This window comes from Pteropus medius, unplaced genomic scaffold, assembly GCF_902729225.1.
Source record: "Pteropus medius unplaced genomic scaffold, Ma_sr-lr_union100, whole genome shotgun sequence".
Taxonomy (NCBI): Eukaryota; Metazoa; Chordata; class Mammalia; order Chiroptera; family Pteropodidae; genus Pteropus; species Pteropus medius.
In genome coordinates, this window is record NW_024349796.1 from 6,278,396 (window position 1) to 6,292,390 (window position 13,995).

Sequence of the window (13,995 nt, forward strand, 5' to 3'; positions counted from 1 at the left end):
GGATATATCCATTCTTAGTGCTTAAAAAGGACCTGAGCGAACGCTTTGGTCTAACCCGAAGGTTTTGCAGACGTGGAAACGGAGGCCTGCGGGGCGGGCAGTGTGCTCGGGCGGGCGGTGCTCTCCCTCCACAGGGCGCGAGGTCCTCACTGAACCCCCTACTGCGTCCTGTGCAGCGCACAGTCCGGCGCTTCTAGCCCCGGGGAACACGCCGCCCTCAGCGAGCTGGGCCAGGTCGGCGGCCCGGCCAATACCGCGCTACCTCCGTTTGGGGCCAAACCGAGGGCCCTCAGGGCCCTTACGGGGGCGCAGGAGCCAGGCGGCCGCAGACGGCCCAGAGCCGAGATGCTGAGACGAGATGCTGAGCCCAGCCGAGTCCCCATCCTCCCGCTCCCCGGGGCGGCCCAGGAGTCCAGCGAGGAAATAAAGTGCAAAACAGGGACGATCATGAACGGTGGAAGCTCTCGCCGCGCGTCCCCGGGCCGCGACCCCCTGCGCTTGGCCGGGGTCTCCCCGAGGTGCCCGGGCTATGGGGACGAGCCGGGGGCTGAAGAGCGGAGTTAGACCTGGCGGCACCCTGCTGGGCCCCTGGGAGCGAGCTGTGGGGGCCAGGCCTGGGCGGGGCGCCTAGGAAGGGTGCGCCGCCCCGGCTCCCGCGGCGGCGGCAAATTGGGCAAGCGGTGGCCGCAGCTCTGCGCATGTGCAGGAGGCGCCGGAGTTTCACTTTGTAACTTTCAGGCGCCCCGAACGCCGCCCCGCCCGGCCAGGTGGAGCCAGACCACTTCCTCCCGCCACGCCAGCTGCGCCACCGCCGCAGGTAAGGTGGGAAGGGGGCTTTGAGCGGCGAGAACGTGGCCCCCCGCCTTTCCCGGGAGGTGTCGGACTTGGGCTCTACGCCCGGGTGCTACGTCGAGTGTCGTGTTCCGCTGAGCTGCCCTCTGGCCCCCGCAGCCCCCACTCCTTAGCAGAGTGGGCGGAGCCGAGAGTCGGTCAGTCCAGAGGGTCAGTCCCGGGCCGCGCAGGACGCGCGCCCCAATTCCAGCCCCGCGCTCCTCCGGGCTTCCTGACAACTTTCCCCGACTTTCCTCTTCGCGGCTCCAGCTTTTCGCATTTATGCATTTGTGCCGATCTCTCTCTCTGCCCCACCCCTCTCTTTGGGGCCCTTGTCAGCTGCAGGCCCACCTCCCAGCCTAACCACGGCTCAGCCATGGGCCTCCTCCTTCCCGAACTGGACGCGAGGCAGGCCTGGGAAAGGGTCAGGCCTCCAAGTTCACTGCTGTTGAGAAGGTTGACACCACCTTGGGGCTGTCCCTTGGTGCCCACTTCCTACAGCCCTAGTGGAGTCCCAGGGGAGAAGCTGGGGGCTTGGGAGAGGGAAGGAGAGGGTGAGGGGAACTCTGCTAAGAAACCAAAACCATTGAGGGACCAATACCTGATAAGACTGGCTACCTGAGACCCTGGGGTGGCCTCCATCTTTCGGCCCAGGTGGGGTCCTTGAGGAAAGAAAACCATAGCGTGGCCGACCGAAGACCTCGGAGCTTCCATCCACCCAGCAGTCGTGTGGCTGTGTCCCAGCCCCTGCAGTGCTGAGGGTTTGAAGTTAAGCCAGTCCCAGGCCTGGTGGGTGGTGGGCGCAGAGGGCAGTGGGGGAGTCCTGGACGTCCCAGGGCCTGGCTCCTGAGGGTTGTAGACACCCACTGGGGGTGAGGAAAGACTCCAGGTCGTCCTGACTGCAGAAAGCGCCCATTGTCCCTCCCTTGTCCTCTGCGTGTCCCCTTGTCTTTCTCTTCCCTCCTGACACCTGTGGAGTCCTCAAGTCAGCTTCTGCCTTGAGGTGAATGTGAACAGAAGCAGAGGCTGCCTTTTCCCCTCATACAATTTCCCTCTTGTTTAGTGTGAGGACAAAGGTCTCTCTTGGCTGTTCGTTGGGCTGTAATAGGGAAAACATCAGGTGGAGTCTTGCCCTTGGGTTTCCCGTCCGCTGAAGGGTGACTTAAAATAAAAGCTAACGGCTTCTGAGTATTCACTCGGTCGGGTCCTTGGGCTAAGTGCTTGGTGGGTACTGTTTTAGGTCTGTGTCTCCCAACAGCCCTGTAAGAGAAATGTCAGCGTCCCCACTTTATGGAGAAGGAAGCCAAGGCACAGAGTGGTTAAGCCACTTGTCTAAGCGACATGATGCCTGGACCCTAACTCCAGAGCCTGCTCAGGTAACTGCGGGGCACGCTGCCTCCCATCACAGCCAGAGGCTGTGCCATTTCCAGGGCTGACGTGTGCTGAGGTAAACGGTCGTCCAGGTTCCTGGGTCCTGTTTGGTGGCGCTTTAAGAAGGTCGTGTTTACTTCGGAACCTTCTGCGTCTAGATGATCAGAGTCAGTTCCTGTGGCCGAAGGACAGGGGTTGCTTGTAGTCCTGCTATCGTAACAAAATTGGGAGATTTGGTGATGTAAAAAATACCCGGAATTTGTACGCTGCCTTCTTGTGAGAACCAGCAGAGCTCACACACATCCGGTGGCATTCTGCTGGCATTTCTAGAAGGGAGGCATAGGGATCATGAGGTGTGCTACAGGGGTCAAGTCCTTGCTGCCAGCTCAGGTGGGCAGTGGTTTAGCATTGGTGCTTGACTTCTTTGGCAAGTTGAGACCAGCTGTTGGATTCAGCTGTCTATCCCAATGGCCTCAAGCAGACTCTGGGGTGCACATAGGCTGAACCTTGAGCTGGAGGCCTGAGTCACCTACTGCTCACCTGACTTCTTTGGCTCTCCCATGCTCAGGGCCCTGGCTAGGCATGGATGAGTGCTAGGCATTTGCATGTATGTTTCTAGCAAATATAGGATGATCGAATATTGCAAAGATACCGGCCAGGCCGGGCTCCTGTGACCGCAGGGCCCACTTGCTTGTTTGGCCCCTGCCCAGAACTGTCAGTCTGTCACCTACCGAGCCAGGTCCCTCCTGATCAGTGCCACCTGAGTCCCCTCCCTTCCCTTGCCTCTCTTCCTCAGCCTGGCAGGGCTGCCCCCTCGGAACCTGTTCTGGAAGAGGCAGAGGGGCTGGCCTTGGAGGAACCGTGATGTTTCAACAGAATCTGGATTTTAGGTGTGTAATGGGCAGGACAGGCTACAGCTGAGCTGAAGTCTGTTAGAGACTGAGCGCCCCCAAAGCTGTGTCCTCACCTGGGCATCTTACCTGGAGGGGGCCGATGGGACAGGCTGCATCACAGGCTGGTGGTATTTGCTGGCTGACCTCACTGAGTTCTTCTCATCAGACTTTGTAAAACCACCCAAGGGATCCTGTTTAGCAAGAGGAAAGAGACTTAGAGGCATGACTGGCACTGAGGGGGAAGAGGAGCCGTGGGTGCTTTCCTCCCGTGGGGCCTCGGCTCCACGGAAGCTTGGCACAGAGCAGCGTTGCCGAGAATCATCCTGCCCCCAGCGCCGCCCGCGGCAGCCCCCCGCTTCCAGGGACAATGTTCCTTCTGTGAGCATTTGATGGGGATGTTGTCTCCTTTCCACTTCGCTTTTCAAGCCGTCCTTGCTTCTTTCTGCCGTGTTCCTTTTTCCTGATTTTAGCCCTTGGGGGCCGCTGGGGCCCGTAGGAGGCCCTACTCAGTTTTGCCTTGAACCCACAGCCTCTAGTGCTTGGGTGGCGGGGCACTGCCTGGCTCCAGCAGGGCCTCGAGCCAGTGGAGGAGAGGGGAGAGGCCGGAGCCCCGCTGGGTGAGGAGGGAGGAGCAGGGTGGCCCAGAGGAGCATGGGCCCAGAACCAGTTCTGGGAGTTGGGGGTGAGGGACAGGCCAAGAGGGTGTCCCCGGAGGAACCAAAGGTTCCACATTTGCGTTCACGTTCAGAGATATTGGGGCAGGTGTGAGTGCGTGGGGAGCGTGATGAAGGCTCTCGGGCTGGAACCCCTGAACTGGAAGAGGCAGCTCCCACATGACTGGCCATCTATGTTCCTTCAGGGAAGTCCGTAAGGCTGGTGCCAACCCTGTGGTCAGGAAGGGCTGCAGGAAATGAGTGGCGGGCCCGAGGCAGCTTGAGAGGTGGCCGGGGCGGCCGCTGCTTTTGCCGGAGCCAGCTCCAACTGAGGACTTCTCCAGGGGACTCTGTCCACAGTCCTGCCTCCCCTTGGCATCTGGTAAGTGTGGGCACAGGGGGACGGGCAGGTGTTGGCCTCCCAGCGTCCATCTGGCTGGGGTGTTCTGTTGGGGTGGTGGCACTGGGTGGGGTTCAAAGGAGGGAAGCCAGGACCATCTGTCTCCTGGAGGTAGCTTTTGTGAATCTGTTTAGAGCCACCAACTCCGTGGCTCTGGCACCATACCCTCCAGCTCTTGCCAAGTCTCACAGAGTGAGAAAGTGACTCGGCCTTCTGGGGAATTCTCCCAGGCCTTGGACCTGCCCCCACCCCAACCCCCCAGCGCTTCCTGTCGTGTGTGCGTGCAACCCCAGCCCAGCAGTCCCAGGGGTCAGAATTGGTGATCAACCCCCCCCCACCCCCACCCCTGCACACCCAGCACACACACCACCAGCATTACTAGGGAGCCTGAAAAGCTCCCTAGTGTGAAAAGCAGGCCAGAACTTGGGCACTCGCTCTGGGGCCTTCGGTGTTGGGTGACGAACACTGGAGGTTTTTATTAGCTTCCCTGAGGGTCCCACGAGCCAGGGAAGGAAAGGTCGGCGTCCAGCCTGGAGCCATGCTTGCTTTAGACATGCCGGGCTTTCCATTCACACCAAAGGTACCCAGGGTGCCGGGGTCAGCGGGTGGAGCTGGGGACACACGGTGGGTGACTCAGGAGAGGAGGGCCTGAGGCTCCCTCCCACTGCTCGCCCGGGGTCCCCCCTCTGCCTGCTCTGTCTTTTCCGTTCCCACTTCTCTCTGCTCTGGTGACCCTTCCCGGACCTTTGTCTCTCACGGAACTAACTCGCGTTTGTCAGCTGGTTGGAGAGGGGGCGTGGCCCAGTAGAAAGAGAACTGGCGTCCGGACAGGAGTCTGTCTGGGTCTGAGACCTGATTCTGCCCTGAGCGGCTTCTTAATCTTGGGGCAGGTGATTGAGCGTCTGAGCCTCAGTCCAAGGGTATCGATGGCCCATGTGTTTCATCCGTGACACAGGGAGCGGAGGCTCGTCTGTGGCTCCCGTGGATCAGCAGGTGTTGCAGACGGGGCTGTCCTTTCCTCCTTATTGTTTCCCCTTCGCTCCCTCCCTGCCTGTGCTCTAGCCCTCCCAGTGGCCCCCGTGGGAGTTACCTTCCCAGCGGCTGTCCTGGAGGCCGGAGGCCCTCACGCACCTCTTAGGCTGGCAGCTGCAGCAGCTCCTGTCCCCCGCTTTGTTCCTGCTCCCCCCAGCTCCGGGAAGGCTGCTAGCTGTGTCCTGGACGAGCCATCCTCCCCATTCATCTGACTCTTGGGATGGTTCCCACAATGGAGCTATTCTCTGTAGACACTGCCAGGCACGCCGGGCCCGGTGTCCGCCTCTCCCCGATCCCTCGATGCTGGCTCCCTGTGCCCCACCAGCCCCTGGAGAAGACACCGCCTTGGCTCTGCTGGCGCTGGCTGGGGAAACGACAGGAAAGTTTGAGGCCTGACCATCTGCCTGGTCCTGTTCTCCAGGGAGGACAGGCACGATGACCGACCCCCCGTTCCTGGAGCTGTGGCAGTCCAAGGCGATGTCCGTCCGGGATCGACTGGGCATTGGGGGCCAACGCAATGACTCCTACTGCTACAACTCAGCCAAAAACAGCACCGTGCTCCAGGGGGTCACCTTCGGTGGCATCCCCACCGTCCTGCTCATAGATGTCAGCTGCTTCCTGGTAAGACCCCTCGTGAATCACGTCCTTCCCTTCACCCCCCAGTTACTCCTCCACCCAGGACCTCTGGGAAACTCAGGCAAGGAGCCAAGACATACCTGGGCGTATATCCCAATTCTGCCAGTTACCAGCTCTGTGACCTCGGGTGTGTTACATAGCTTGTCTGGGCCTCAGGTGTCTGCTCTGTACCGTGGAGGTAGCGGTTCTCACCTCAGAGAGTCGTGGAGGAGATTAAATAAGGCGAGATACGAGGAAGACGCCCACCGCTGTTCCTTCGATTATTTCCATCATCGCCGGGTTATCAGCCTGGCACGTCTTTCAGGCCCTTGGGAAGGGACAATCCACAGAAACAAGACATGCGATTGGAGAGTGTGGATCAGAAGGAGAGCAGTTGCAAGTCCCGGTTTATAAATGTCGCCTCCTGTTCCCCGCTAGGGTCTTTGGGCCCTTTCGAGGGTCAGACGTGGAGAGAAGGACTCTGGGAGAAGGCACGCCTTATCAGAGGGACCCTCGCAGGTGGCCTTCCTTTAATGTAGATGCTCCCAATTTGAAATATACCATTTTTCTTCTCTCTACTGACTCAGCATTGGCTAGGTGGAATTTATGGTGGTAGGGGACACCTTCTTTTCACAAGTGCCCACAAGACGGTCAGTCCCTCTTGCTGCCCCCTCCTGACACGCAGTGGAGGCCATCTGAGTAAATAGGGTGAGATGGGGGTGGAGGGATGGTATTGGGTCAGAGGCTACGCTAGGGTGGGAGTCTTGGGGAGGCGGAGTTAGGGTAGTATGAGGGCCTCAGTCCCTAAAGGGAAGAGGCAGATATCAAATAAATTTTCTGGCATGAAAAATGTCCACAGGATGGGGCAAAGGGTTCTCCACCCTTCTCTTTCCAGCTGGAGCCCTAAGATTAAGGTTGCATTAAAATTTTGCTCCATTATTGGTCTTTTATGCGGTGACGTGGGAACCTGCAGGCTACTCATATTGCTTTTGTGGACAAGGGCTCTTTAAGTGCCGAATCGCCCCCCCATCTCGGAGCTCAGGCCCATTAGTAGGTGGAGACACCATCACATAGACCCGCCCGGGTTGAGAGGAGAGCGTGAGCGTGGTGATGGATTTGAGGGTGGTGGGGTTTATGGACGAGGGCGGCCATGGAGCTATAATCCAGCATCTTTGGGGAGGGAAGAGTTTGGGCCAAGGTGACAATGGGCAGGGACCCAAGAGGGCTGCAGGTGGGGGTACATCTGAAACGGGGTTGGTTGAGAAGAGAGAGTCGCTGTCCAGGGCAGTGTGCTGGTGGCATGGGGGTTCTCATTGCAGGAAGTTGGGGGGGGGTCTCAGAAGAGCTGTGGGGGCGGAGCTGGGAATCCTGGACACGGGGCGTGGGAAGTGTCCACGCCATACCACGTGGCCAAGGAAGCAGCTGCAGAGCAGAGAGGGCAGGACCTTGCTGAGCGGTCTTCGTTGTACCCTATAACCTGACTTCCCTGCCTTAGAAAACATGTCACCAACTTCTGGCTCAGCCTGGGGTGCTCTGCTACCTTGGTTCAGTAATTAAAAAGGAAATTCTACGGAAAATGAAGAAAGGAGCTGCTCGCCGGGGCTGATCTGAGGCCAGGCTTTGCCCTCCTGCTCAGGGACCGCTGAGGACAGATCAGGACCGAGGAAAGTTGTGACCGTTGATGCTGCTTTGAGAGCAAAAGACAGGGCTGATGTGCTTGACTGAGAGGGAGCTGGGGCAAGCTTGGCTTGAGCGTTGACAGGCTTCATGGTTTGGGGAAAGATGACAAGAGCCGGGGAAGAGGGCTGAGCAAAGCGACAGGCCTTTGAGCTGTGTGGCTTTGGGCAGCTCAGCACACTCTCTGGGCTTGGATGACCTCTAAGGCCCTTCGAGCTGTGCTGAGTCTAGGCTGGCGGGCTTTGCCCCTAAGACAGCTGCCTCTTCATTAGAAGTCAGCTTTCATTTGGTTTCTTTTCTACTTTTAGTTTTTAATATTGGGGTTTTCCATCATAAGAAGAAGATTCTGGGATTATGGCCGCATTGCCCTGGTGTCGGAAGCAGACAGGTAAGAAAGAATATCACCTTGAATGTGAATGAGCGTGTGTGTGTGTGTGTGTGTGTGTGTGTGTGAGAGAGAGAGAGAGAGAGAGAGAGAGAGGCACACAGACAGAGTTAGAGAGAGACAGGAAAGACAGACAGACTGGGATGGGTTGGGGGCTTGTGAAGCCCACCAGGCAGGACCCACACACGATGCTGATGTTTTATTCTGGTCTTCGAGTGCATCTGCCAGGCCTGTACCAGACCCCGTGTCCTCTCTGCTCTGTACCACAAACCCATGAGGTCAGCCACATACCTTCGTTGTGCCACTGAGAAAACCAAGGCCCACGCGCCCAGCTCTCTCTTGGGGTTTTGGCCTGGATGTGGCCATGAACCTTGCTGGCTTCAGGCTGCAGAGGAAATCAAGTTCCTTTAGATACTTAGGGCTTTTATCATCTGAGGAGAAGGCTGCCAGTATTCTTTCTCACCTTAACTATTTCCAAGTACATCTTCTTTGAAATTCCTTAGTTTGGGGCTGGGGGTGAGGCGGGGCAGCTGAAGCAGGGCTGCGGGCTGCGGATGTGCTGCTCCTGACCCTTGGGGCCAGTGCGGCCGATGGCCTGAACTCAGCTGGCCCCTGCAAGGCTGTTACAAGTCCCAGACCTCAGATGTGTCACGTCCGCCCTGGACTCTGAGGGCTCTCTGCTCATGGCACCCGAAGCGGGGAAATGCATTCCGATCTGCACACCTGGACTTCCCAGCTCCAGCTGGCTGTCGCACACCCTAGGATCTTGTGTCAGAGGCAGCAATAGGAAGCCAATGGGAAAACACATGCCTGGCAGGCTGCCTGCCCAGCGCCTCCACGGCCTGTCACCAAGTGCCCCCGACTCTTGCTGCATCAGAGGCTTCTATGTTGAAATGCAGTCTGTGCCGGAAGAGGTGGGGAGGGGGGCATCTGTCAATGCACCTTCTTCCCCACACAGCCTGGCTCTGGCCTTTGCAAAAGCCTGAGGTGTTGGCATTGAGGTGGGGTAGGGTGGCGCAGCCTCTTGCTTCAGCTGTGTCGGAGCCTCAGACTGTTGGGGGAACCTTTGGGACAGCTGATGTGTTTTTGACACATCCACCCCGAGGAGCGTGTGATCTTGGCTAAGTCCTCAAACTGTTGGGGGTTTGTTTCCTCCTATCCTTCCTTCCCCATAGGCTCACTGGGAAGGTCAAATGAGACAGTTCTCTAGAAGGGCTTTGAAATTTTCACCGCGTCTTATGCCATTAGAAGTGGGATGGCGGAGCCAGGAGTTAAGAAAATAGAAGCAAAAATTAACATCACAGACGCCTCAGATTCACAGCCGACGGGATGTTTTTATGGGTTACTCAGAAGAAAAGAACTGATTAAATGCCACAGTGTGAAATGTCAGAGTTCATCAACTCTAAAATGCACATTTTGACATTTTCTCCTCTGTGAAATTGGGATGCGACCTATTATCGGTGACAGTCAGTTTAATGGGTAGCGTTTTTCTTTCTTTATGGTTCATAAAATAATTACGCCCTTTACAACCAGTGGTATCTAAGATTTGATAAAATACAGTATTCTAAGTTTTGTCTACATTATATTGGGGACTATCTTGTAAACAGACAACCCTTTGAAGTCACTTTAGGTAGACCAGTCACAGTGCTAAAGGTCAAGGGCGTGGGGCAAGGGGATGGTCTATTATTGCCCTGACCCCATGTTATAATCACACATAACAGTTTTATGTCTTACACACCTAGGAACGGCCATTGTCCTTTATAACAGGGCGAATTATATTTTGTCCCAGCCACTGAGGGTTCATAGCTTTGGTCCTGAGCTCTAAGAGGCAGCAAGAGAACTGGACACACGTTTTTAGACTTTTTAGAAGAATTCTCTGACTTTTTTTTTTCTTCTTGTATTTCTAGCGAGTCGAGATTCCAAAGGCTGTCATCCTCTTCCTCCCTAGGACAGCAAGACTTTGAAAGCGAGCTGGTTGGTATCTGGGGGCCAGCTGTGGTTGTGGCCGGGGTGGCGGGGACCAGCAGTAAGGAGTCAGTGGGGAGAGAGGGCAGTGCAGCTCCTGCTGGGCTGCTGACAGTACCTGGACCTTGAGTGGCTAGTGCTAGTGAGAACTCTTCTCGGCATGGACAGAGTGACTTGGACTTGGTAGATAACAGAGGCAGGATGGCAGCTGGATGACCCAGGACTGGGCTTCACTGTCAGGCAGAGGGCTGTGCCATCCCCTGTGGTCCCAGCACTTGTCGCTGTTACTATACTTACAGTTTGGTGTGACAGTTAATTATTGACTTGCCTGCTCGTGAGCCAAATGTAGGCAGGTCCGTGTTATTCAGCGCTGCTCCCGTCACCTGATACCTGGTAGGTGCTTTGTAATTGTCAACTGAATGATGAACAAATATTTGTCTTCCCCAGCTAGGAAACAGCCCAGCTTTAGGGAGTATTACATTTCAGAGATGCAATGGATAATAAAACCCACAGATACCCACTTCCCTCCCTAAATCCCACCCCAGGGCTCTTTTCCCCCCACATCTCATTCAGTTGTTTTAAAACAATCAAACAGAAATCCACATCCGTTTCTCCAAAGCTGCCCTGAGTTTCCATTAGCCGTCGATTCAAGTTTCATGATTTGACCTTGGAGCCTGTATAATTCCACAAATTGTCAAATTTGAGAGGTTCTTGCAAGAATTCCAGGCATGGAGTGCATATTGTGAAGGACTGGGAGCCTGCAGACTTTGTCATGTTTGGGACAAGGGGTAACTTGCTGAATTTGGGGACAGAAGTGCTGTTTTATACAGGAAGAGGTTAGATGATTATTTAATGTCAAAGAAGGTGAATACATCTGCTCCCAAAGACAGAGATGCTGGAGGCTAATCCCTGATCTTTCCTCCAGGGATGCTGCCCCTGGCTGACCGCAATCTTCCGTCTGCAGTGAGTACAGCACGTGTAGCCGTGTCTGCGCATGCGTGCCTGCCTGTGTGCGTGTCTTTGTTTGTGTGGGTTTGTTTGGGTGTTGGACCAAAGGGGAGGAAAGAGCCAAGAGGCCAGATCTTGAGATGGTGGGGTCTCTTAGGTACTTTACAGTTTTGGTCTAAAGCAGTGTGTGGGGGCCGAGAACAGAGGCAGCCCATGCAGGCCCTGCATAAGCTAATCAAAGCTCCTTTTTTTTTTTTTTTTTTTTTGCTTTAGGCAATAATTATATCTACTTAATATTTAACGTGGATGTATTTACATGGAAGCTCTTCTAGGCAGTTTTGCATGTCTTTGAATTCGTGAAAAATGGAGAACTAATGATTGCTTGATACATTCTGCTCATTTGGTTAAAGTTTTTTTTTTTTTTTTTTTTTGGTAAAAAAACATGGGGCCTGTGAAGAGAAATCCTAAAAGAGGTGCTTGGTGATTATGAGCCAGTTCGTCACCTCACATGTGCTAGAAGGAGCCAAGATGTGAGTCTTGACTCTGCCACCTGCTGCCATATTCCATCAAATCCAAGAGGTCATTGTTGTAAGATGCACATTATTTGACTTGGCACTCAGAATGAGAGAATGCTACCAATAAAGCTGTGATCGGCTGTGATTGCAGGGTGTACCGCATTTCAGAGATATTGAAATATGAAAGGACACCTTAGAATTGATGAACTTTGGTAGTTATAGGACTGGGTAAGTCCCTGTCTCTGGGCCTCAGTTTCTCCAACTATAAATAATTCAAATAAATTAATAGGTGAGAATGTGTTGTAAACAGTAGAGTTTGGGGGGTGTTGTTCCCAAGGGAACTGGCAGGAAGCAGAGTTTCTACAGAAGAAGCTAGTGATCTCTGGTCTGGAGCAGGAGGGAGCAGGAGGAGGGACTTTGGGGAGGGAGGGGACAGAGGTGGGGAAAGCGGATATCCCCACCTCGCCCTGCCCACCACAAAATCATGTCACTAGACACATTTCCTTCTGCTGTTGGAATAAATGCATTGTGCAAACAAAAAGTCTAGCATATACAGAAAAGAATCAAAAAGAAGTTTTAAGTCACCCATAACACTGCCTCTGAAAGATGCCCATGGCATGTTTCCCCTGGGTCACCACTCTGCATGGACATTGCTGGTTGGGGCTCAGGCCACTCCCCCCGACCCCCCTGCCCTCCCTGGGCTGTGGACCCCACCTCAGCCAGGACCTAGTGGGGCCAAACCAGAAATTCTGACTCATCTTTTTCATGGTAACCAGCAAAGGCTCGAGGTATTTGCACTGCCGTCGCTCCGTGCTCCATGCCTGCTGCTTTCATGGCTCTGTGTCCCCAGCAGCCCTCTCTGTGGGGACACTCATCTCTCATTGAGCGGGGCCGTCATGTGGGCGCAGCTGTGGATTCTGCTTTGTCATTCTAATGCTATGTCAAACATGTTTTTGCATTTCAACTCCCAGTGTTTTTTTCCTTCTAGCCACAGTAAGGACTATGCTTTGACTTTTTTAAAGTTACCATTAAATTTTAACAGCTGCTCACAGCCAACATGACAACTGACATTTAAAGAGGCCTCTCAGTTTCCTTCCAAACTGCCTTTCCCCAGCAAGATGGGAAAGTCAGAAGAGGGTCTCAAGAAAAACTACTGAAAAGTGCTCATTGTTTTAATCTTCATCAGTATTTGTTTAGTAAGCACTATCGTGGCAAAAGTATTTGCATTTTGGTAGCTTATTTCTAAGTGAAAGCAGTGTAGTTAATTGCAAAGCTTTGTCCTCTAGGTAAATAGTAAGGCGTAGCATTAGCCAGCTTCCGAGCACCTGCCAGGTGCCAGGCACAGCAGAGTGCCTGACCCTCACAGCTTCTTGTGTCCCTGCTAAGTCACCAGGTGACTAGCAGGTAGTACCTTCCCTGCTTTAGTGAGTCACAGCCTCAGGTGAGTCAGGTGACCCGCTCCCGGAGGTGGCGGAGCTGGCTTCCGCCACGTCTGTCTGCCTGACTCACGCCCTGGGCTCCAAACCTTTCGGATCTGCCTTTTCAAGCTGAGCACTCCCTCCCTGAGCTCTTCCCAGCTTCTGGAAACAGGACGCTCAGGGTACCTACCGCCCTGTCAGCAGAGCGGGAAAGAGGGGAGACCCCCCCCTCCCTCTAGCGTGGAAGTCTGGCTGTCAGAACCGGAATTTCCTGGGTCCCTAAATGACCTGGAGCACTTAGGGTAGGAAAGGGGGGAGCAGGCCACCTCCTGGCTTTGGGACACAGGGAGGAGCCAGGGGCGGGAGGATGCACTGAGCCTTGGCATGTCGAAGCAGTGGCTTCACCGCTCTCTCCCAGCTTGACTAAGGGGCGCCAGGGGACAGGATGGGGGCCGTGAGCCCGGATCCACTCCCAGCTTCGCTCAGAGAAGGTTGCAGCGGCCTCCTGTCCATGGCCTTATTCACAGAAGCAGGAAAAGGCAGCGTGATCACTCACCGCATTCACCCCTCTCACCCCGACACAGTCGCGGGCTGCGGGTTTTCAGACACGCGGTGTTTTCCTGGCCAGGCGTCTGGGGCAGGGCTGGGAGGACAGATCCAAAGCTCTGCATCTTTTCTGGGCCTCCGTTTAATCATATGTGAAAAATGGAGATAAAATTAGAACTTACCTCACAGGGTTAAAGGAAATAATCTATGCAGGGCCCCAAGGGCCTGGCCTGTGACTGCTACTCACTAAGGCCCCACGTGTGTGTGTGTCTTGGCCAGCGATGACCAGATCCTGGAGTGGTGTGGGGAAGACGCCATCCACTACCTGTCCTTCCAGAGACACATCATCTTCCTGCTGGTGGCGGTCAGCTGCTTGTCCCTGTGCGTCATCCTGCCCGTCAACCTCTCGGGCAACTTGCTGGGTAAATATTCGTGTTGTCCTCGTCTGCGCTGGGCCCAGGCCTAGAGGAAGGGGCTCATTGGGGTGGACCAGAGCCCTGGATTCATGCTCACACTCAGATGTGAGATGGTCTCAGGGTGACTTTCCGGATTTTTCTATCTTAAGTAGGAGGAAAACACCCAGATTTATAGACTCAGCGGCTTCCGGGAGTGTTTCATACCTTCCTGCCCTCACCCGAATCCAGAGGCCACAACTGGCGGATCTAGAAAACGTTCGTAATGTTCAAAGTCAAAATCAAAGCGAGGAATTATATTTCCAAGCAACTATAGGAGTCCAGCTTCCAAAA

General features: G+C 54.9%; 1 protein-coding gene across 3 annotated transcripts in view; it reads left to right on the forward strand.

The window, feature by feature from the left end:
* Window positions 1-667: 667 nt before the first annotated feature.
* TMEM63A (transmembrane protein 63A) overlaps window positions 668-13,995 on the forward strand; it is a 30,000-nt gene continuing 16,672 nt past the window's right edge. The window contains exons 1-7 of one of the 3 annotated variants that reach the window (XM_039883294.1): window positions 668-817; window positions 3,955-4,130; window positions 5,602-5,801; window positions 7,781-7,860; window positions 9,765-9,831; window positions 10,748-10,785; window positions 13,529-13,671. In XM_039883294.1, coding sequence (XP_039739228.1) covers window positions 5,616-5,801; window positions 7,781-7,860; window positions 9,765-9,831; window positions 10,748-10,785; window positions 13,529-13,671 — 514 coding nt within the window. In that variant the 5' untranslated portion in view covers window positions 668-817; window positions 3,955-4,130; window positions 5,602-5,615. Of the gene's footprint in view, window positions 818-3,954; window positions 4,131-5,601; window positions 5,802-7,780; window positions 7,861-9,764; window positions 9,832-10,747; window positions 10,786-11,221; window positions 11,301-13,528; window positions 13,672-13,995 lie in introns of those variants that run through there. The other 2 variants (XM_039883296.1, XM_039883297.1) reach the window with 2 other exon arrangements.